The sequence below is a fragment of the Drosophila ficusphila genome, unplaced genomic scaffold, assembly GCF_018152265.1.
Source record: "Drosophila ficusphila isolate 14025-0441.05 unplaced genomic scaffold, ASM1815226v1 contig_414, whole genome shotgun sequence".
Lineage (NCBI taxonomy): Eukaryota > Metazoa > Arthropoda > Insecta > Diptera > Drosophilidae > Drosophila > Drosophila ficusphila.
The window spans coordinates 19,594,780-19,618,756 of record NW_025064328.1 but is presented as its reverse complement, the minus strand read 5'-3'; the positions used below and the strand labels follow the sequence as shown (position 1 = coordinate 19,618,756).

Here is a 23,977-nt window from a genome sequence, read left to right as displayed (position 1 = left end):
CAGTTTCTGGGATAGAAGGCGGGTGGGAATCGAGCTGCGGAGGTGGGGAACTGGCTGTAGGTTGTTCTATTGTTCTTGTTTTGATTGCAACGTGCAGATGTCTGGCGTGTTTGCGGCGGAAAAGTGATTTTAGGGGAGTCCTTTGCTGTTCGCAGCTCTCTTTAAGTTATTTCTGTAGAGCGACCAGGGACTCACAAAAGTTAACCAAAGTTAAACATCAATCCTTCTCTTCTCTTCCAGGTATGTGAAGTCGTCACTTGTAAATGGACTGAATGTGTGGATTCCCAACTTGATAAGTATAAGTCACCCGTCCGATTATCCTAACACCCCCTAGAATTCCCATCGTAATCGATGAAAAAGTTTCTGTGGCCGAGGGGAGAAAGGAAAAACAATAATTTCCGGTTTATGTCTGGAGCCCTCGTATTATGACAGCCAAACGATGAAAACGAAAGCAATCGTCTTGTCTGCCCTCATATGTGGTTGCAGGGGCGGAGTCGAAAGGGGGCCATTGTAGCGGGGCTCCTATTGAGCATTTGGCATATGCAGACGGCAGACGGCAGACAGCAGACATCGTGCCGTTGTTATTATTGGCCCCGCTCAATGGGGCCTGTGAATGAAATGTTTATTAGCCTGATTATTGTTCATAGACCAGCCGCCCATCCCGCCGCCCCCTTCAATTGGTGTTCCCATGGACTTCAGCTGCAAGTCAGTCGAGTCACGCACTTCCTGGACCACGCCCCAATTGCAGTTGGGGCAGGGCGGGTCCCTCAGCTAAATTAGCAATTGTCACATGGCGACCAATGCATCGACACACAGAGCACACAGGGGAGAATCGCGGATGGGGGAAGCCGGAGAGCAAGGAATTTCCCACCGCTTTTCCCAGTTTCCCCATCTGCTCCTCTTGAGCTGGTCAAACTGTGGACAACCACTGAAAGCATCCCCTATTCACACCCTCTCTCCTTCAAGGGGGTTGAAAATTCGTAACAATTAGCACTCAAGATGGATGGAAATGCCAGGGGGAAAATCAAATGGAAAAGTAGCACTGGGGAAGGTAGAAAGAAGATTTTCGAATCAGAGGCACGAAAACCTTGAGTTTACAATATTTTTTATTCTCCGAAGCGACCGGTTTCAATTGTCCCGAAAGATGCAGTAATTCCGTTATCCGTATTTCGATAGTTTAATGTGATAGAAACGACTTTAATCTCTCAGCTAATGAGCCATGTCGCTGTCTGATGTCCAATGCCGTTCGCCAGAAAAACGAAGACCCTCGCCCGCCCGCATGCTCCATTAGCGTCACACAATTTGTACCTACCGAAAAAAGAAATCCATCAGAAGGGCCCACAATAAAACCAATTCCAATGAAATTTTTCATCCCACCAAATTGAAAAAGCGAAAGAACGAGAACGAGAAGAGCAGCCGAAAGCCAGAAACAACAAGAAGACAGCACAACGACGACGGGCAAACAAATAGCCACGGACCCGGCTCGGAATCCCTCTGTCTCTGATGGAACACAATGGGGAGGGACCGGGAACTGGGGAGGGGAGTGCGACGGAGGGGAGGCATCTCGAGAAGCCCTTTTTATGGTGCAACAAATCTCGGGCTGAATGAAAACGCCAGAGAAGCGGCGTGGAAGTGAGTAGAGTAGACCAACGCAAAGTGGGAAACCGAACAAACAAGCAAGACCTCCACCTTCTTTCCGAGGGGGTGGAGATGACTTCGCCATGACGACGATGACGATGACGAGGACGTTGCGGCTGTGCCTGTGCCTGTGCCATATTATTAAGTGTAGCCAGAAGCAATTAGGTGTAGATAAGCAAACAATAATGGTCCCAGTCACGTACCGCCGCCCGACTCTGGTCACTAGGCATTTTTCTACTGGACGGACGAATGGTTCAATCGCTGAAGTGGATTGACCAAAGGACACATGGCCGACTCCTTAGCTGTTTCTTAGACATTTGTAGTTCTTGCTTGCTATCTAGCGCATTTAATTTCTGTAGATGTCTACATACCAATAGCACTGTACAAATAAGAGTCTTCTACTTTTAGCTTGAATGCACTTGAAACTTCGGTAACCTTGTTATACTTGTGCACCAAAAGACTACTCAGTTAATTACTCCACCTACCTTTTGGACTTTAAATACTTCTTGTCACCCACAAGGAGCTTCTGCCAGTGCTCCAATAAGTTGCGCAGCGCCTCCAGTCCAAACTTACTCAACCGAACTCAGTTGAAGATCGATTGGGTTAGCATTGCGAAAATTCCCAGAAGAGGGACCTTCCTCCAGGACTTGAAAGGAAGTGCGCCTTTGTTCAAGCAAGGATAGTGCTCCTTACAGTCCTTACACAATCTGACAGGTAGCTTTTCGTTGTCAAAGACACGTCGATTTAGGGCCAACTGGCAGCCAACCGAGGGAGAATACAGACAGCAGAACGTCTTTATGTAAGCTGCGGGAGAAACGAGTTGAGGCTTAAGGTTTACGGGTGAGGACTGAGCTCCAAACTTATCACGAAGGGATAGGGCGTGCACTGGGAGTAGGTGGTTTCATATGTCCTGGTACTCGTGCGGAGTACATCGTCGGGAAGCTCCCGTTGGTAAACATAAGCCCCTGGAGCGCAGAAGTACCCCGTGAGGTTGGTTTCGCAGTGGAACTTCCATTTAGCGTTACAATCGACGCACTGACCCAGAATGGCTGGAATGGTTGTTAGAAACCAGGGAGCCATATACAGGATCACTTACCTGGAACCAAGAGAAGAATAAATACTAGGTAATTTATTTTGACAGATGGCATATCAACATAAAGAAAATCTTAAGTTTATTTTCTGTGTAAATGTCAAATAATGAACAAGTCCTATGTCCTAGTGAAGCAGTATATTTAATTTGAGAAAAATATGCATTTGTGCTTCTTACCTTGGGTTTCTTTCAAGGTGCGGTAATCCGTCGAGTCCAGCTTCCATAATTAACGGCACTCGAATGACGTTTGCATATTTCAGAGGCAGCCACGAACTGATTCAGCTGATCTTTAATGAATTCTTCCTCAGCTGGCTAAATTCCCCTGAATTCTGTGCTCATTATGCTACGTGGGCTGGCATCGGTCGAAGGTTCCTGGAAATCGCCTCCGAAGAGCATTCAATATCCAGGGGAAGCCAAGAGCCGGCATTAATAACGATTCTCATTTCGCCTTGCGAAGTCATGGATCGAAAATGCATTTTTTAATCTTCAAAACAGCATCCATCCGTTGATTCCCAAGAGTCTTGGAAAATAAAAAGAAAAAGATAACCCCATAATAAAATCAGTCTAAATCTCACTGAACTCTTGTCACTTAATAAATAAAAGATAGAGAAATCCAGTTTACTTAATAACAGTATGTGAACCAAGGCTTTGGCTTCTCTGTTGCAATCTTTTAGAGGAGTTTTCAAAAAGATTTAAGAATTATAGGTCGGCTTACCTAATTTGATTAGAAATTTTGGGGAGAATAAAGATGTCGGTCTGGGTATGCAGATCAAATTAGCCCCTGAATCTAAGCTAATTGCAGCACTTGTGCTGGTTCTCCTACTAGAAGGTACGTGGACTTCGTTTGAATTTGAATCACAGAACCTGCCCGACTGGCTCTGCAGCGGCATTGTTATTCAAATGCTGCCATTAATACTTCACTAGCAATTGAAAACGCCCGACGACGACAAAAGCTCGGATGCAAGTGAGTCATCTGTGGGCGAGTGGCTCTGGTGTCTATGGTGTCTATGGCCACATGACATGTGTGAGTGCTCCTTCGAGCTGTATCCGATCCCCCAGCTCACATCGGTGCGCCCTGGGCATTCATATGTAAATTCCGGTGCCTTCTCCAGTGTAGCCGGGAAGTCTAGTGCCTGGGTGTCGCTTTTTCTACTCCTTTTTCGTCCTGTGCACTCCGGCTTGGGGCCCCCACTCCTTCTGGAAACACAATATAGGAAAGTGGGGTTACAAGTGTTTTGAATTTATTAACTTTCGTTCAGAGCGGCCCAGTGGGAGAGCACCAGCTCCTCCGCCCGCAGCCGCAACTGGGCCTCTACACTCTGCGGCATTAATGGAAAATTGTAACGAAAAAGTTTTCCCCGCCCTCGTAAATACTTCTCGATTGTATCTCCCGCGTGGAGGGGTGTGGAATTATAGTTGGTGGCAAACAAAAGGGAAAAATTGAAATCAAAATCATTTGTACGGTTGTACGTCTGCAGCGGACGGAGGGGAAACCCCGCATGACAGCAGCAGCAACAAAGCGGCAACGGCTACAATGACACCAGGCAACATCAATAATAGGAACACCAACGGCAATAACTATCACAATCACAATCGGGCATCGGGCACACATCGCCGTCGTCATCCCCCAAAATGGTATTGAATTTCAGTTGCCATTGCCTACCCCACTCTCCGCTTCTTCCTTTGCCTCTCGAGCATTTAATGAATTTATCAGCTGGGACCCATCGCCGGCGCTGATCTTCGGCTGGTTCCATTTTACAATTCGGGGAACAAGTCGGTGGAATCTTCGGAGCGCTCTGCCGTTTATTAACATTTAATGGTAATGGAATTGCTGTGAAGGCAGCTTGTCGGGGTCACCACTCAAATAAAAAAAGGAATGCGCATAAAGCCCCAATCAAATGGCTTCGGATATTCTGCTCCACCGACTAATCCCAAACCCGAGTGGCACACACGCACTCGCTCCGAAGCTCGAACTCCAGGCCCCACAGACTCTCCGCTTTCCGGCAGGCTTTAATTAACCCTCCGGGAGACGGGGCAGAGCAGCAAAACTAGGAGTAAACACAGTAATTGTGTGTGGATATGGCCCTGAACCGCAAACCCCGAAAACCAGGCTCAGGCCCGGCGCAGAGCACCTGTCGACTGCCTTCTGGGCCTACATTTAGCCTCACTCGCATCTGGATTAAAGACACTGACAGTGTGTGGCACGTTGCACGCTGCTCCAAGTTGCACTTTGCCAGGAGCGTGGTGAACAAACGGAATACGCAACCACACTCGCAACAAGTGCACTGACAATAATTTTATTACATTATTATTCGAATGAGAAAGAAAGCTGATTTTGATTGGGTAAATGTAATCGAAAAAAATTATGGTTTCCCAGAGCACTTAGCCGATGAAGTATCCAGAATGCAACAATTTAGAAACAAATTAACCTAGACAAACATTTTTTTAAGTGCCCAAGAGCTTTGAACTAATATTTTCACAAGCACTAAGGCAACAAATAAGAGCAGGCAGCAGATAGAAGACGAGACAGACAGACTGGGTAAGTGGGGGCCTTTGGCAGGGATAAAGACACAGACGGACCATCTAAAACCAGCAACAGGACAATTAAATTATGCAAGATTTTTCAGTGGCTCGCAAGCTCCTTTAGTCCGTGCGGAAACTGTTCTCCAGCTCTGTGACTTCGACAGCAAAAGAATTTGGCCAAGATTTTCCGTAAATTGATTTTAAATAAATTAAAACTTAAACATTGACATTGTGTCCACCCGAAGTGAAACTTCTTACAGGAATTTCGTTGGCATTTCAAGCGGCTGGGGTGAAGCAAAGATAATTATTTTATTTTGCTCGCGAAACAATGCATAAGTATCCCCTCTTGGGAAAGTGAACATTTAAAGCCCTTGTGCAGAGGAATTGCTTACTTTATAGGGTGACTTAAGTTATCTGATATTTTTGGGAATTGTCGCAATAATTAAAGCACTCCTTTCAGTCAAAAAAAGTAATGACTAGATCTCGCTTCTATAATAATGTTTTTGCCTACTTTTATTTAACTTTCTCAGACAACTTAGTTATTTAGAGCAGTTCTAGAGATAACTCTGCCTTCATAGTAATAGTTATAGGGGACTCCGGATAAAATAAAATGGAATTCCTACATGGTTTTCTTGCCCTTGCCTGCGTAACTAATTTTTCCGATCCCCTCTGGCAATCCAATTTGTAAGTCCGCCAGATCCCTCGTTCTGCCGCCCTCTCGTAATGATAAATCATCTTTTGTGTTCGCGCTTTGTTTTCTCCGATTTGGTAACCGTTTTCTCAGCTCTTTCCACGGATGCCTCTTGAGGTATTCCAGTGCCAGACCTCGGATTCGGTTTCAAGTTGGGGCTTCTTCACCTTGACTGGGCATTCGAAAATTCAATGTAATTTCATGATTGTTGCGAGCGGACGCATTTTGATTGATACTTTGGCACTACTTAAAGGCCATCGGCCTGCTTCCCTCTGTCCGATTTCGGGTTCCAACGAAAAACAATTGTCGGGCGAAATGCATTTCTGTGGATTCATCAATCTTTATCGTTCTTTCCCTCGCAGCGGTTTAGTCACCCAAAAAAGCTTATTTCCTGCTGCGTTCGAACTTCGACGTTCCCCTCCCCGATTCCTGTGGCGCTCATTACTCGGCGGCAGGATAGCCTCGCCGGCAGGTGGGAGATGGGCGGGCCGACGTGGTGGGGCGTGGCCAGAGTCCGGGCCGCCACTTGTCGCGGCCACGACTTTGACTTCGGCCAGAGTTCGAGTTCCAGTTCGGATCTCTGCTCATTTCGTATGCCGTTAGGAGGCCCAATGTAATTATTCAATACATTTTACGTGCCTAGCAAGCCAAACATCTTGCTAACGCCACGCCCCCGGAACGCCCACGCCCCTGCCGCTCCCTCAGCCCTCGTCGGTTGCCCAAAGAACGTGTGTGAGGAGCAGCTGAGGTTCTCCAGCCTGCGCTTCATTAGAATACGTTCGTATCTGCGATGTGTCGTTGACTTGTTTCGCCTGACCAGCGCCATCTGTATTGCCCATCCCCATTCTACTGGCTTCCGCTTCCTTTTGCCACTTTCGGGGCACTTTCGCAATTTATTAAACATTTTATTGCGCCCCAAGGCGTACTTGCCCACACAAAAGAGCCACGGCTGAGATGGAAGGTGGGTGGAGCTCGACCGCATTTCCAAGGAGCAGGACAATTAAAGCCAGGTCGCAATGCAAAACGATTCCGGCACAGGTGGCCACACATACCCCTTCTTCCTTGAAGAAAACCACCTCGTAAACAACCCGACCGAAAGTTCGATTTCGGGGGAGATGAGCAGCGGAACAGAAGGCTTGGAGCCGGGCTTTCCATGGGGAGAAATTTGCATTTCATAGGATTTCGTATAGTGGACGCACTTGGGGATTTTATGAAATGGTTACTTAAACAACATTTTATTCCTCCACTCGAACCACTTCTTTAACTTGGCTGTCGTTACCCGCTTATTTACCAAGAGCAAGGGCAGGCAAAAAGTCAGCTTAAAAGTTTTTTCACGATTTCCCTTTAACGACAGCAGTTATAAGGATATTTTCAGGAATATTTGATAATTTATTTAAGAGCAATAACTCTGATGTTTTGACCCGCGTTGTTTTTCTTTTTATCTATGTATGTATACTCTATACAAATAAGTTAACCTACGTTGTGTACTTAATTTATTACGACAAATCATATGAGTTTAAAGAAAAGCCTTCATATATTATCCGCATTTAGAGCACTGTATCAACAGTGTGTATTCATGTTCTTAAGAATGGTCTTATACTAGGAAGCTCATGTATGTTGTAGCCTTACTAACTTAAATTGAATACCCAAATTGACAGGAAGAAAGAAAGATCTCGGTCTAACCATCTTAAAAACATTACTTAAAAGTAAAAAGTGACTTTGTTGCTACGCAAGGATATTTTTAAGGGAAAAACGGAATGCTCCTTGTAAACTAAAAGATTTGACGAAAAGTAGTTTCTCGAAATAAACAGGCAGTTCAGTTCACTGCCCAAAGCGTGGACCCTCAAAACCAAAGAATTGACGAAAAGGGCCGCGGACTGAGCGCATTTTCCGACACTTTTCCAAACTAATTTCAAACTTTACACCCGAAAGAGATTGGTAGAAAAGCGCAGCGAGTGCAAGAGCAAACACAAACACTGAGGAACAAAAAATTGATTGCTAGACAGATTGACAGAGCGAGCGAGACAGCTGATGGCAAGGAACTACCAACAATGTCAAAACAAATGTTACAGCAGTGTGTGCAGGAAAGAGAGAGGGAGAAGGGGAAAGATGCCAGCGGGCGGCTCGTTTTTATGTTAAAGCCGCAGTCGACGTCGGCAGCGCAGCCCGCAGCTGTGATTTTGTGTTGTTGTGCTTCTATTTGTTCCCGCCAAACAAAGCGGCCTCTCTTTCTCTCCATCCCTTTCCCCACGCATCCCGCTTTCTCTCTTGCACATGCTAGCCCGCGGCTGTCAAATATATACATACATACTTACACATATGTACAAATGTATGTTGATGTATGAAACTCTGCCGGATTCCCGAGTAGTTAATGGAATACATTTCAAATTGACATAATGCCGCTGCAAGAGCAACTACAAACATCAGTTACAACTATCCCGCAAAGTTGCGTCAAGTGTTTGGCCAGCTAAAGCGACATTTGCTGTATCGGATGCGGCTGCAATAGTTATTGATAAGCCGCTGGCTAATCGAGAAAGCTCTTGGTGGATCCAAAGCTAATGCAATTGGTCGCGGAGGACGGACTGTTTCTCTTGAGGAAAATCTCAACGATTGTTTAAAAGTTCTTACATCTATAACCTTAATGTACATCTTAACTTCCATAAATACATAAGAATGTAAATACATACAGTATGTAAATTTTTTTCAATCGCATCATACTTAGTTTGTAGTCTAGTTTGTACATATGTACGTACATATGTAGACTTGGAATTGGTGGCAAATACTTACATATAACCACAATTTGAAAGTTAAAACATGGTTTACTGATATTTCTTTAAAGGATCTGGACGTATTTTTGGTTTTTTCCTCCATTATTATGTTAATTTTTATAAAAATTCAACAGATCTGTGCGTTCAATTTTTATTGTGGCAGATGGTGGTTTGAGTTTTCCAATTCGAGTGCCAGCGAACAACTTTTAATTTACGAGCGGACACAGTTCTCATTTATTCTGCTAGGTATTGTTGAGGGTTCCTTGATACTTATTTTAAAAGTGTCCCTTCGGGGCAAATCGCTCGACAGGGTATCAATTATTCGGCTCTTATGGTCTTTTTGTCCTATTTGTTGCTGGTGTTAATCCCTGGGTCTGGGCTTACCGCTTCCATCTCGGCCACACCTCAGGAGCAGATCCAGTTCCAGCCCAGGTCCGGGCCCAGATTCAGGTCCTGGTCGCCGGGCTCTGGCGAGGAAGGAGGCGGCGAAGCCAAATTGCGTGCGCAAACAGAGCTGAGCTGCAGCTTCATTAGCGAGGGTTGCTCAGGACAAACACATGCACACATCCAGCTTGTACGACACACATGTGTGTGCACTGGCGTTTTATTATTATTTTCTTTATTGTTTAGCGCGTTATAATTGGGGTGCCGTGAGGGGGGTCCAGTCAGGCAGGATACTCCTTGGCCATGTGTGTGTGTAGCTACACACAACTAAGTACACAATGCATGCACTCTCCCGGAAGACCTATATTCTGTTTACTCAACTCCGCTCACACTGCAAGTGGAGTCTGAATAGAGCGATGTTTCTAACCATACATATGTATGTACATATATGTATGCATACGAGTATGTATATAAATGCATGAGTGTAAGTCCAAGGGTCGGTGTTCCTGCGAGGGATAAAAATAGCGTTTCCTCGAGCTAGTCATTAGAAATCTATCGTACGAATGTGCACTTTTTGACAAGCTTTCTGATCTTTATTTATCAAATCTTTTATGATTTATGAAATTCTTAAGTCCGGAGCTTAATCAAAACCCATTCACGTGAATTCTGTGCATTGTGCTTATTGTTGCAATTATTCAAATTCCGAAGTGCCGTTTTGTGCTTAACATTTTGATGGTTGCTATTATCAATAATTATTTGACCACAATAGTGGACTTAACATTCAAAACCATTGTGCTTTTCTGTTGCTGCAACATTTTCCACTTAAGTAAATGCACTCAAATGAACGTCCGTTCTTTGATGTTTCTTTGCTTGTTTGTTACATTGAATGTCAATACCTATTGTTACATATGTCCATGTTGCAGAATGTCCAGTTTGCAATGTTGGGCGTTTAGCTACATATGGCGATAACTCGGAACGGATGTGCGTGTGTCACCACATACTGACAACTCCCTGTGTTAATTAAATAAACTGTAATTTCATTTGTCAAGTCTAATGAAGAACGGCGGCCGCTTTATAAAATAGTTTACGCAGAAGAGCCAAATTAGCATACGACAAGCGAACCCATATCAAATGTAGAGTAATAGACACAGGTACTAGCCGTAACTCATTCGTACGTCACACACACACTACATCCAACCTACACCCAACATCCATCCACCCCCGAGCCCCAAGCCCCAAAGCCAAACCCTCTCCACTGCAAACCCATCTCGGCTGTCAAAAACAGTTTATAACGCCTGGAATTATGCCACACATAAATCAAAATTGACGCGTAAACAAATATGGTGACATGTGGATATGAAGTGGGGCTACGAGCCCCTTTCTACGGTTCCTATTTCTGGCATATTGGCTTGCTAAAAATGTGTAAAATTTATGCAGATTGCCAAAAGTGCTGGAACGACTGCCTAATCAAAATGGAACTTACAGTAAAACCGGAGACGTTGTGTTCCAGCGTGTCATCCAGCGACAAAGGGTTTTCAACTGACCCCGCGTTCTACCGAATTTAATGTATTATAATAGGGCTGTCTGTTTTCCCCTGAACGAGTGCCTTTGAATCACTTGATAGAAAAATACTTGGCCCAACCACCTACTACCTATCAAAGAATAAGGGGCTGTCAATATCCATATGTATGTATGTGTGATCTTATCAAGATCAATTTCGACCTTTGAGACGTTCCTTGATAATCTAGCTTTATATCTAATCTATTCCACTGGATCGGAAAAGCCTGTCTGATCTTAAACACCCCAGGACTTTCTGCTTCTACCTAGATTTCTTAGACTTGTGGCTCAAAAGATTTAGGTCAATATTTATGGGCAATATCTTCTTTATTTCTCTGTTGAAAAAAAGTTTTCTAAATTGAAAAATCATTATCAATCAACTACTAATTTAAGGATGGCAAACCAATTTTAGGGGCAATTTTAGTGGGCTTTTTGAAAAATACCTAAATTCTATTCTGCGAGGAGCAATGTAAGTACTTTTTAAGATTGTTCCCAGTCCCCGATTAACTGGAGAAAATCGCCGCGGGCTTGGCAAGCGGTCATTACAAATCGGTGACAAATTTAGGAGACTCATTTTCCAGAGATTTATGCGGGAAATTAAATATTTTTTCACGACAGGCGGCGGATGGTGGGTGGTTGGTGGAAAAACGTCTAAATAATTAGATAAACATTTAAGCTCGACGAGGCAGCCAGCGAAAAGGAAAAGAAAGTAAAATGAGGCGAAGTGACAAGGAGACAGACACATAAAGGATATTCCGTCTGAAAGGGGGGGGGGAAGGGCAGGAGTACGTGACCATAACATGAACTGCTGCCACCGACCTCTGCCCCGCCCACCGCCCACAGCCCACAGCCCTCGCTCTCGTTTTGCGGGTTCAAAGCGGAGAGACGACGACAAACAGGAAATATTTAACGTGCCAACAACAAAAGTGAAATATAAATAAAAATAATAATAATAATGAGCAGAACGTAGGGAACGCAGATAAAGAGAGAGAACGAGAGAAAAATGCCCTTTTCACATTCGTTTTAGCGATTGTTAAGGGACTGAAGGACCCGACGGGACTACCTTATAAGTACTTACTCTACCATGGGCTGGTTTTCCCGTTGTTCCTTGCGAGGAAGCCAGGTTTTTAGGCCATTTTCTCTCCAACGTTCAAACGCGACGGACGCGCCTGCAGAAAGCGGACTGCAGAATCGAAGATACAGCTACGGTTTGGCTTCGGTGTGTTGGTGGGAATTTCTTCTGCTGCCGCCTCTTTTTGGATATATGGATATTTATGCTTCGCGTGTCCGCCCGTTAAACGCTAGTCAGTGTGTGCGCGCGTGTGTTTGTGCCGATAATTAAAGCAACAACGACGGATACGGGAATACGAGTACGAAATGCTTTAAGACCGAGATTAAAGTTGAAGGTCGGTCGGTGTTTGTATGTGGAAAAGCGGACAGGAAAACGGATAGGATCGCCTGCCTGGTACCACGGACAGCGATAGCGTTAACGTTCAACGTTAGTATACCAACGAAAGGCTGAAGTCGTTAAGCCAAAGAATACGAATAAGCCAGCAAAATAAAAGTAATCGTGCATTGCTCCCTCTTTGCTGCTGCTGCGCATGTTTCGCTGCCTGCATTTTTAGTTTCGCCCGACTATTACAGCATGCTTTACATTCCGTTTACATCACGTGTTAAATAACTGCTGGCTGTCACTGCTCGCGACTGTTTTATATATGTGTGTGCGTATTGTGTGCAATTGTTGTTGTTTGCCCAAGCAAATATGCAATGATTTTTGCGCCTCCCTCCCACGACTTTCTTCATTGATGTCTTGCATGTGTGTGTGTCTGAATGGGTGGGTGGGTGTTTGGCGTTGGATACACACCCCCACACCAACACAGCAACTTCTGGCGGAACTGGAAGTCGCTTTCAGAGTGTGTGCGTGTGTATCTAATGGGATTTTCTAATAAAATTTAAATTGTTGCCGCTTTTGCCGAGCGGCGTTCTATGAATTTAATATGACTCCTGTGTGTGTGAGTAGGGGCCATAAAGCTTTGCTTATGGCTGGAAAATTAAATAGAGTGCATAATTTAAGCATCAACTTTGCGTTGAATGCATAATAAACTGCAGCAATTGAAAGGCGCCATCTCACAAAGGACTACTGCATAAGTAAACAATAACTTTAACTTTGAACTACAAACTCAATTTGAACCGGAGAAAAGAGGCATTTTTTATTCCGGAGTCGTGAAGTAAAAGTGCCGTCGGCAAACAAAAAGTGTATGTTTCCAAATGAATGAAGTATAAATTAAATGCAATGCAAATTGTAAAAAAACTACTGTTTCGAAGTGGAATATTTAATATCAATCAATAAAACTCAATACACTAATTGAGTGAAAATACATTTTTCTTGGTGACTCGTTAGTTATTTTTATTCTATCAATTATCTGAACTGTTTGATTAATAACTATTGGAATTAAATCCGTTTGGGAAAACAATAGAGTGCAACATAAAACAATAGCAAAATAAAACTAAATTGAAGTATAGAGAAAAGGTTAAAATGAGTGTTTCGGCTACAATATTTAAGTTTTGTTTAATTTTTTCAAGACACTTGTCTTTAAGTTGTGTCTTGTATATTCACAAGGTATGGATTGATTGCGTACTATGAATATTTAAAACTACTATTAATACATAATTAAAACTAAAATTGAAGGTTAGTTAAATATCTTATCGTTCCCAAAATTTATTTAAGAACAAACTTAAAATAATTGTAGAAAAAGAATAACGTGTTTGCAATTGCGTACATATTTTTACAATGTTCCTTTTTTTAATTAAAAATTATTAATTATCTTTAATATTATTATTATTATCTTTATTCAGATGTGTACCTATAACATAACAAAAAGATTTTTTTTTGAGTTGCTATTGAGGAAATTTATATAAACTTAAAAAAAAAAAACTAAATATCTATGGAATAATGATTTCTAAACGTGTGTAGCTAAAAAAAAAAAACTCACTTTTCAGTAAATAATTCAGTAACAACAAACCCGAAAAAGAATATCTACGGGTTCGTTTACCCCATTTCAAAAACAACAAAAATCCATGAGGAAGATGAGCGCAGTTAACATCAATCCGCAGTAATAGGCTTATCACAAAAGCGTTGCCGTCGTAATCTGTGGGATCTTTGGGGTGGACAAACATAAAATATAAAATGTTTCCATTTCATGTGTTTAATTCCCTTTTACATAAAGATTTCGAGTTGTGTAGGTCTACAATTTCAATAGGAAGGGCAACACTTCTGACTACGAAACGGCCCAAGACTCGATCGGACTAACAGGAATAAGAAAATAGCCTTCTTGTTTTTTAATTAAAACTCGAAGTTAATAAAGTAATGAAACACTTTAGATTGGTTAATTTTATATTTGTTTTTACCGCTTTTCACCCCACCTTTTCTCTCGTTTTTCGAAATCCTATTTTTAAATTGCATCTGTACAATATATTGAATTTATATATAAATAAAAAAACCAAAGTCCAAATTTTAACTTTAAATGTACCAATTCTTATTTATAATTGGTCTAGCTATTTGAATTAATTCATCTTTTTGTTTTGCACCGTCTGTCCGCTTCAAGAATAGCATCGAAAGAGATAGCATGATATTCATTGTGTACTGCAGCGTAAGCAACGTGCAAGTGAAGCTCTCCGCAAAAAATTTGTTAAACATTTCTAAAACAAGTGTTTGTGCCATGGAAGTGATTAATATTTTAAAGAAAGGTATTAACTTTCTTTTTACAATAAAAAGTATATGTAGTATTTGTTGTGTGTTGTGGAAATCATTGTTGTATTTAGTACATAATTGTGAACGTTCTTAGTTTGTCTTTTCTGTGTTTGGTTAGAGTTTTAGTTGTGATGGCACTCTTTGGCATTCACAAATCTTTTTGTATAATATTCTTAAGCATTTTAAGAATATAAGAAAGTTTAGTTCAAGTGCCGTAAGGTGCCGTGCGGCTTGCAAAATACAAAAAGGTAACCTAGCCTAAGGCAGGCGGAAGCGGAAATTCTAACGATGGCAATACTGCCAGGGCATTTTTTAATAATCCTGATATGTCTGCTATTATAACAGGTGTTGAAGAGAACTTAATAATAAGATGCTCAACAATTTTGCAAGCGATTTCATCAGGCTACAATATAAATTCTGCAAAATTCGGAGAGTGTGCATTAGAAACAGCAAAACTACTTATCATTAAATATCCGTGGTACTACCTTCCTGCATCGGTTCATAAAGTATTATTACATGGTTCTGCCATAATTAAAAATTGTTTAGTCTCAATTTTTCATATAAAAACTGAATATCAGACCGATTGTTCATATGGCAGCTATATGATATAGTTGCCCGATCTGGCTGATTTTTACATATTATTTTAGGATAAATATAAAAAAATTTTCTGCAAAGTTTCAAGTCCCTACCCCAACTAGAAGTATTTTTGGCCGCTCTCCCCATACGAGCCAGACCACTGTGGATCCCTGCGAACCGCCATAATTAGGTCGGAAAAATAAGCCATCAAGTAACATCCTCAAGTAACATGTAATCAGCACCGAACTAGTTTCCTATTACTACATTCGATCCAATCCAAATTCTTGAATTATTGTTTTTGTTGTCGCGGTTAGCCAGTTTATCGTTTTAATTAGGTTTATAAAAGAAAAACATTAAATTGGTAACGTTCCTTAAAAATGTTTTATTTTGTCTAGAAAAACCAACCCGAATACCAAAGTTCCCTTTTTTTGTAACCAGAGAAGATTTTTGTATACGTGCAGTCCGTTCTGTCCGCTCCCTTTCTCTCGGTTGTATGTATGTATGTGCGTGTGTTTATCCACAAACACACACGCGACTTGGGCTACCTGAAACTGAAATTTCCCGCATTAGATTGCGGCCCTTGCCATACATTGCTCTTCTCCCACCGTTGTTGTTGTTACTGCTGTTTGCCTTTATTTTCTTCCTTTTCTTGCTGCCTCTTTCAGTGGCTTTTTCTTTCCCCTTGTATTCTCCTGTTTTTTTGTTTACTTTATGCTTTCATTTATCGACCCGCTCTCTTTTTCTCTGCCCACTCTCTCTCTCTCTCTCTCCGTTCTCCCGCAACATATTCTTTTTAATCTTCGCATAAATTCCCAAGTTCTCTGCCTTGCACTTAAATTCCAGTTTCGTATCTGCCTGCAATTGAGCGTAAATTGTTTGGGAAATTTATCAGCTGTTAGCCCCGCTGTTACGACTTACAGCGCGACCCGATACCTTGCAACACTGCAGTAAAAAAACCGAAATCGCTCTCCAACACTGGCAAGCAAATAAACAATCAAAGAAAAAAAGAAGAAAAAAGCGTGCAAAAAAAGACTTAAGCATAAACACAAACAAATTAAAGGTGCAGAACAATTTAATGCATGAGTTGGTGAATTAAAATTATCAGGCAATTTAGGGGAAACATAAAATATGCCTTCCCTTCCCTTGGCCCGCGTCCAAAAGGTGTGGCTGTAATGGCCACAGTGGGGCCAGTGAAATCCCTTTGAATATCAGTAGCAACCCAACAAGAGATAACACCCGTGCTTATCAAAACTCCTCCTCCTCCTCTTGCAGCGGCGTTGCCACCTCACTGAGCTGCGCGGACTCCAGCACGGGCTCCAGTGAGGATGCGTCTGATCCCGGCTCCCCGTACAGCGCTCACTCGCAACTGAGCGACCCGCCCGATCCGCTGGCCAAGATGCCGCCTCAGATCCTCGGAAGCGCCAGCGGTAGCAGCTCCACAGCGAATGCCTCTCCGCCCTCCAGCAGCACCAGCCAGACACCTGCATCGCCAGCCATCCACCACAGCCATCTCAGCCAGCACAGCGCCTCCATGTCCAAGCCGACGACGCCCCAGCGCAACCACGGCAACCCCAGCCTGCTGCCCACGCTCCAGTGGCCGTGGAACACCAGTCTGGGCAGCACCTCCACCGCCGTCCCGGCCGCTACGGCCAACAAGAACAAGCGGACCGCAGCCGGATCGGGAGTGGGAGCTGGACCAGGCAGCTTGGGTGCCGATGGCGCCTTACTATCCAGTGGAGGCGCTGCTGCGGCCAAGAAGGCGCGTAGTGAACTGCCCAGCTCCTTTGACGCAAGCAAAAGACTGAAGGTGGCCGCCATGGAGGAGTCGCAGACCAAGATCACAGGTTTCTTCAAGTCCCAGATGAAGCCGTCGCCCAGCGGCGGAAAGCTGTCCCCACAGCCCGGCCAGCAGAGCCATCCGGCCAACACGCTGACCATGAGCACACCCGCTACCACTGCATCCCTGAACAAGTACTTTAACATCCTGTCGCAGCTCAAGGAACAGAAGGCCCAGCAACAACAGCAGCAGCAGCAGCAGCAACAACAACAGCAACAGGCAGCTAAGACATTGCCCACACCCGCTTCAGTCGTTCCGGCTGCTCCTGCGCCGCCCGCCCCTCCAGTGGCCACTCCCAGCCCCAGTTTGCCCGTGCCGGCGCTGAAAAAGATCGAGCGCAGCACCAAGCAGCCGGCAAAGATTGCCCAGGTGGCGCCCAATCTGCGCAAGACGCCCAGCAGTGGGTCCTCGGGCAGCTCCTCGTCGTCGTCGTCTAGCTCATCGAATGGCTCCAGTACGGGCAAGTCTCCAGCCAAAAAGCACGTGGCCATTGCTCCCCGGACGCCGGAGATGAAGCAGCAGCAGCAGGGCAAGGCCGCCATGGTGTACCGACCACCGGTAACGAGTCCCGCCCTAAAGCAGAAGCCGATCTCACCACAGGCCCCCGTGGCGGCCACCACGCCCGCTCCCACACCAGCAATCAATCCCTCGCCCGCACCCGCCAATCCCACGCTCTACCAGCTGCCCGTGCAGCTGCCCAATCTAGTCCAGCTGCCGCCCCAGCTGGCGGCCGCCGCCAACATCATGCAGCTCAACAACGTGGCCAAGGCGGCGGTTGCCGCAGCGGCCAACAACAATGCGGCCGCCCAGGCAGCGCAAGCGGCTCAGGCGGCTGCCGCCCAGTACTTTCTCAACGGCACTGTCTTTAAGCTGCAGCAGGTTACCACGGCCACGACGACGACGGCCACCACAGCCACGTCGGCGGCGGCCTCGGCTGGCAACCCCTTCGGACTGCTCAACTTGGCCACGGCGGGCCATCCCTTCGGCCTGCCCAACGCCAACGGGCAGTTTCCCATTGAGGCCATTCCGGGAGCTGGGAGCTTCTTACATCATCAACTGCTGCTCGCCAGGCAAAACAACATAAACTTGAACGGTAAGTTTACAACATTTTTGTTACTTAAATTCCTCTGCGTTCCATCATAAAGATGGCCCACCTTCCACTCTATTTGGTTTTCCACCCCACACCGATCATGAGGCTCGAAAGATTGCAAAACTTCTTATTAAATCTATTTTGTAATGTTTTTTTCAGAAAACATGGCTTCCAACCCTTGCGGAAACATGAACTTTGTGAACCCGCTGAACAACCAACAAGTGGGACTCAAAGACAACAAATTATATATAGTGAACTCTGCCGAGTACCTAGGCTACTTAATGAGCTTGCAGATTGCCCTGAACAACCAGCAGCATCAGCAACAGCAAATAATCTCTGCCACACAGCCGCCGCCATTGGCAGCGACGAACAACGCAAACGCGAACACTGCCACTCAGCCGCCACCATTGGCAGCCACGAACAACACGAATTCGAACACTGCCAACAACTCGACTGCCAGCAACAGTAACAACCACAATGCCTCGAATAATCTAAGCAACATCAGCAACATCAGCAATATCAGCAACATCAGCAACACTGCCATACAGCCCCAGCGGGCGATTGTAAAGCCACCGATGCACAGTTCCACGCAGCCGCCGCCGCTGGTGACGATTTCGTCGATGCCCCCGTGCTCCCCGGCAGCCGCATCCTCGCCAGCAGCGGCAGCAGCTAAACGGGCCCTGCCCCCCGCCAAGCCATACCAGAAGAGGATGACCGCCAAGGGCAGAGTGGGTGGCGCCGCGCCAATCATCGCCACGCCCACCACTCCGCCGCCTCTGGTGCCCACGTCGGCCACCAAGGAGTTGGGTCAGCTGCGCAAGAGCACGGGAACCACGGGGCCTCCGACGGTCACGGTCACCCCCACTCCCACGCCCCCGCTGGTCAGCATTGCGCCCGCGAAACTGACGCCCACACTCAGCGTTGCCAAGCAAGGACCCGCGATAAAGCTGGCCAACAGTGCGCCCGATCTCTTTGACCTGGTGAAGAACTCCAAGGTGTTGCCGAAGGCGTCGCAGCCGCTAACGCCGCTGCCCTTCAGCTCGCCGAGCAGCAGCAGCAACAGCAACGGAAGCCACTGCCTGCGGTCCTCGCCAGCGCTCTCCAGCTCAAACTCCTGCACCCTGTCGGCCTTCAGCAAAATCAAGGTTGAGACCTTGGAGCCGGCTTCCCAGAGCGACTCTGTGGTCTGCTCGTCGATGTCTCCAATATCACCCAAGCCGCAGAGCTTCGCCGGCCAGCTACCGAAGAGGGATCCGGACGCCGAATCGGAAGCGGAGACCCTCAAACACGAGCTTCTGCCGGACTGCACCAACAGCAACTCGAACTCCAATTCGTGCAGCAGCAGCAGCTATTCGCATTCGGTCAGTTCGGCAGCCGATCTCTCGCTGGAGGCCTCAACGCCAGCCCCCTCCCCCTCGCCATCTGCGTCGCCATCCGGGTTGGGTTCCCCTTCGCCGGCGGCCAGTAATATGAGCGGCAGCAGCCGGCGAGCGGCCAGCCAAACTGACATGCTCAGCGAGCTGGTCACCTCGTCCTGCATCTCCAGTGGCGGCGACGACTGCTCCCAGGCCACCGACTCGCCTCCACCGGCAACGCTGGCCTTGCAGCTGGGGAAGAGCAGTGAAGCGACCACCCTGACTCCCACGGCCAGCGGCGGAAGCAGCAGTGGCAGCAGCAACTACGACGAGGAGGACGACAAGTCGGTGGCCTCCCTGGAGACGCATCAGGCGCACAAGCGGCTGAGGGACCTGCCCACGCCGGAGTCGGGCATCGGTGGTAGCCTGAGCAACAGCGAGAGCAGCAACTCCATAGCGGATGCCATGTAAGTATAGTTAAGAATCTGAAGTGGTTGCCTATATCAAGAAACGTAGTTACTGGAACCTCTGCAAATGTTTTGCTTGTTCTCCTTTGAGAACAAGCTTCACTAACTAGCAACTAATAAAATATTCCCATATCAGTTCCTCCAAATCCGCCTCCGTGGGACCGCCCACCACTGCAGCAAGCAGAGCCTCATCCACGGCCTCCGACAGCAACTCGCTGGCCAGCAATGCTCCTTCTCCCGCCTCACCGGACGATTGCTCTGCTGCTCCGTCGCCCGCCTGCTCCGCCTCCACTGCCGCCTCCACTCCGCCCAGCACAGTGGTGGATATTGCGATGGTCGAGGCCAGCAGCAAGAGTCTGCCGAAGAGCGCCATCTCGCCCATTCTCTCGCAGCCGAAGACCATCCGCTTCCCGGCTGGAGCGGGGGCTGGCGGTAAAGGCGGAAAGCGGCACGACGGCGTCTGCTACTGGGACAAGTGCAACAAGAAGCATGAGAGCAACTCCAAGCTGCTGGACCACATGCAGACCCACCACGTCAACACGCAGACAGGCCCCTTCGCCTGCCTCTGGGTGGGCTGCAAGGTGTACAACAAGGAGTCCTGTTCCCGCCGCTGGCTGGAACGCCATGTACTCTCTCATGGTGGCTCCAAGCAGTTTAAGTGCATCGTCGAGGGCTGCGGCCTGCGCTTCGGCTCCCAGGTGCGTTTCCGTTCATTTGTGTCCCATGACTCCTTCCTAACTAACTCTTATCTCTTCAGTTGGCGCTGCAAAAGCACGTGAACAACCACTTCAATGCCACGGACAACGCCAAGGAAAGCACGAGCAAGCGCACCTCGGATCCACCAGTGCCAAAGCAACTCCGCAAGAATGGCAAGAAGCTCCGGTACAGGCGCCAGCCCTTCTCAGGTTAGCTATCACTTGTTGTTGTACCACAGTAACCATAACAGTAATTCTAATCGGAATTGGAACCCTCAGCTCGCATGTTTGACTTTTTCGACACGGGTATCATGGAGGGACTGCAGCACCGTCTGCGCCAGATCAGCACACTCACTAACGGGGCCCAGGCCATCGAGTTCCAAGGCCAGTGCGTGATGCGTCGTCGCAACAGCCAGGGCAGCTACGAGTGCTTTGTGCGCTGGTCCCCGCGCGAGATGTAAGTAAATGTGAAGGCCAGACAGTTGCCATGTTGCTGACCACGTTGCTTCCTTTTGTCCAACAGTATTTCCGATGAGTGGCTGCCGGAGTGCGAGCACCGAACGCGCCACCACACAAAGGTGCTGCACATCAAGCAGATGAGGCCGGCTGAGAAGACGCGCGTGGACAGCCTGCTCAGCACCGCGTTCCGGCTTCGCTACGACTCGCAACTGTTCGCCGACGACTATAACGTGAATGAACAGCAGATCGGCGAGCTGAGCGGCAGCGACTGCGAGGAGGAGGGGGATCAAGATGACGAGGAGGTCGACGAAGAGGACGAGGACGACGATGGCGGCAGCAGTTCGCGCAGTGCGAGCTGCGAGACTGTGTCCAGCTATCAGCAGGTGCTCAGCATTGCCAAGCTGCAGATGCAGCAGCGGCGCAAGCACCCGCGCAAACCACCCAAGGTGACACCGCCGCCGAGGGAGCAGCTAGTTCCCACGGACGCCCTGGTGCCGGTGCCCATTTAAAGCGCTGCCAGATTTCAAGTATTCTCTAAGTAATTATACCGAAAAAACACGACAAACGAGTAAACAGTGACAAGTAGACTAGTTAGTGTACGAGCTAAATAAGTTACTACCTACGCATATATCCAATTATGAATAGAAACCATAAGTACTCCAGCTTTGTTCATTTGTTTGTTTGGTCTTTGAAGCCAATGGATTAGTTTATTGTTCCCATCCCACTGTCGTCCATCGACCCCTGTACATATTCCGGATGGAGGCAACGTTATGAGTCAGGAGCAGTTTGATGCCACCTTATCGCAACCCACCCGCGCGTTCTAGCAAGTACTGTTAAGAACAAATTTCCTAATTTCTAGAGTTCTAGTTCTAATTTAGTTTCTAAAGTGTACATTTAGTGGAAATTCATGTGGAAATGACCGACTAGACAAGACTTGTTTAAAGCCAATTTTATGTTGATCTATTGAAAATTGTAAGGTTAAATTTCGTTTTCTTTTTGTTGCCCCTCATTGTATTGTATTTAACACCTAGAAACTGGCCAAACTTACACTGAAAGCGGAGAACTACGCACATAACTGAAAGGTTAAAGTTTAAGTATAGTGAAGTGACGTGGAAGAACACAAGACTTGAAGCATTTACCGCTACAAAACACGAGAAATATTTGTAAATCATTTTGTACTCAACTCGAACAGCAATGCAAACACTTGTAAGCCTAAGTTAGACCCATGCCCAAGACCATTTTTCATTAATTTAGTGCAAATCGAATTCAACTTTCGCCAATTCATCAGCGTCTCTAGTTCGTTTTGTGAAAATTTGAAGAGACAGAGGAGCATAATGCTAATGTTGTACATAATATAAAATAACATTAACTAGTTTCGCTTTTAAACTAACATTAACTATTCATTTAGAACTTAGCCAAGGCAAAACCCAAGTAAACTATGCAAATAAAGTTATCGAAAAGAAAATGAACAATCTACAAGCAAAATATAACAAAAGAACTCCCTATGTTTTCATTATTTGTTATTTACGGTCGAAGAAAAATTCAGAAAAAATCAGAAAACTACTATGTTTTACTTTCTGCGCTATTTTCTGTACATATCCGAACGGCAAACCAACTCTCGAAGCATGTAAGCTAATCGCTAAACGTAATTTATAATTTTCTATGCCAATGAATTTATAAGTGTTTTAAGTAAGTAAAGTAAAACTCGAATCAAGGACGAAAGATATAAAAACAAGAGTACTCATCACTGCCAAAAATGTAATTGAACAACACGAACGCAGTTGTTAAAAACGACTGATAAATTTAGAGTGCGTAATGAGCAGAGCCAGGAATTATTATTGTCTGCCACACCCAAATTCCTGATCGAGCACTTCCCCTACGTTGCACAATAACCACTCGCCTAGAGACGAGTATATCAAATATATCTGTGTGTTGTCTTAAGTAGAAGTAGATGCGTCTCTGTGCCCCTCAACTAGTTTAAGCCAATAAGCAAGATTGAAGTATATATAAAAGTACGTGTATAACCCCATATGTAAGGAGAGCAGGCAGGAAATCGGGGGGATTGTTACAACCCCCGATCACAGCCTATATACATACATGATTCAAAGCAATACTCTTACGATAATCGCCGATCAAGCTTAGTTGACTCTTCCATTTGGTTAGTCTTTCGATGCCTTTCGCCCGAGTTGTTCAACGCTTTGTACTGCAGAAATCTAGGGAAGTCTAAAACAATGGAACAAGTATCAAACCAGAATCCATGAGAAGTAAAGTAAAAGAAATTCAAATAAAATAAAACTACCTCAAATTTTGCAAGCGTAAAACACACAAAAGAATTTTTCGAAACAAGTTTTCTAAAGCGAAGAAAGTATATAGGTAGGTGCAGCGTTATATTTTGTCGGATAGGAAGATCGGGCGGCAGTTAACCGTAGATATCCAGACAGGGCAGAGCCGAGAAACAAGGGAAAATACACGAGTAGTACACACAAACAAACAAGGGGAAACCGTAGGCTAATTCCATATTTTGCTAATATTGCGTACAGTATGTAGGATAAGCAATGATCCAGTTAAACTACCCTCGCTTTTCCCTCTTTTCGATCGCTTCGAGTGACCCACCCATCCGAGCGATCAGCAAAGTATGCATTTGCCTTTAGCCCTGAGCTCAGTTGAGTTTGTACATAGATTAGTTTATCGCAAACGAGGTATATATTCAATATCATAACCATCATTTTAACATTAAAACCGCTTTAATGAATTGCAGAGAGAAATTAATTAGGCATTCGTAATTATGGTAATTAGCAGGCGTACATATACACACGTATACAGGAGAAGTATTTCTGAACTCACAATTATTTCGAGGTATGTCCTAGTTGATTTTGGGATTCAGTTCTGGTCGTATCCAAGGCAGAAACACAACCTTAACGGCAGCGATCTTGCTTCGATTGTAACTAATGTAATCAAAAGAATTATATACATACATATATATTATTGAACTCTATATACACAACATAGTATGTACAAGTGGACTCAAACAGATTCTGAATCCGAAGAACATGTAACGCGCTGAGGAATGACAAAATATATGAAAAACAAGTATTA

General features: G+C 45.5%; 2 protein-coding genes across 6 annotated transcripts in view; one reads left to right on the top strand and one right to left on the bottom strand.

Moving 5' to 3' along the window:
* LOC108094272 (zinc finger protein jing) overlaps positions 1-23,977 on the top strand; it is a 121,011-nt gene extending 97,034 nt beyond the window's left edge. Inside the window, exons 1-7 of one of the 3 annotated variants that reach the window (XM_043208178.1) lie at positions 11,779-12,149; positions 16,251-17,908; positions 18,065-19,727; positions 19,864-20,425; positions 20,485-20,632; positions 20,702-20,879; positions 20,946-23,977. In XM_043208178.1, coding sequence (XP_043064113.1) covers positions 16,375-17,908; positions 18,065-19,727; positions 19,864-20,425; positions 20,485-20,632; positions 20,702-20,879; positions 20,946-21,390 — 4,530 coding nt within the window. In that variant the 5' untranslated portion in view covers positions 11,779-12,149; positions 16,251-16,374 and the 3' untranslated portion in view covers positions 21,391-23,977. Of the gene's footprint in view, positions 1-11,778; positions 12,150-15,064; positions 16,039-16,250; positions 17,909-18,064; positions 19,728-19,863; positions 20,426-20,484; positions 20,633-20,701; positions 20,880-20,945 lie in introns of those variants that run through there. The other 2 variants (XM_043208179.1, XM_017194744.2) reach the window with 2 other exon arrangements.
* On the bottom strand, positions 1,792-5,317 carry LOC108094274. 3 transcript variants are annotated; one of them, XM_017194746.1, is made up of 4 exons: positions 3,444-5,317; positions 2,735-3,248; positions 2,499-2,687; positions 1,792-2,442 (listed from the first exon to the last, which is right to left on the bottom strand). In XM_017194746.1, the coding sequence occupies exons 2-4, from the start codon at positions 2,784-2,786 to the stop codon at positions 2,222-2,224; spliced, it is 462 nt and encodes a 153-aa protein (XP_017050235.1). In that variant the 5' UTR covers positions 2,787-3,248; positions 3,444-5,317; the 3' UTR covers positions 1,792-2,221. The 3 variants fall into 3 exon arrangements, with proteins under 3 accessions (XP_017050235.1, XP_017050234.1, XP_017050236.1); XM_017194745.1 differs by having other exon boundaries at positions 2,735-5,317; XM_017194747.1 differs by having other exon boundaries at positions 2,499-2,734; positions 2,906-5,317.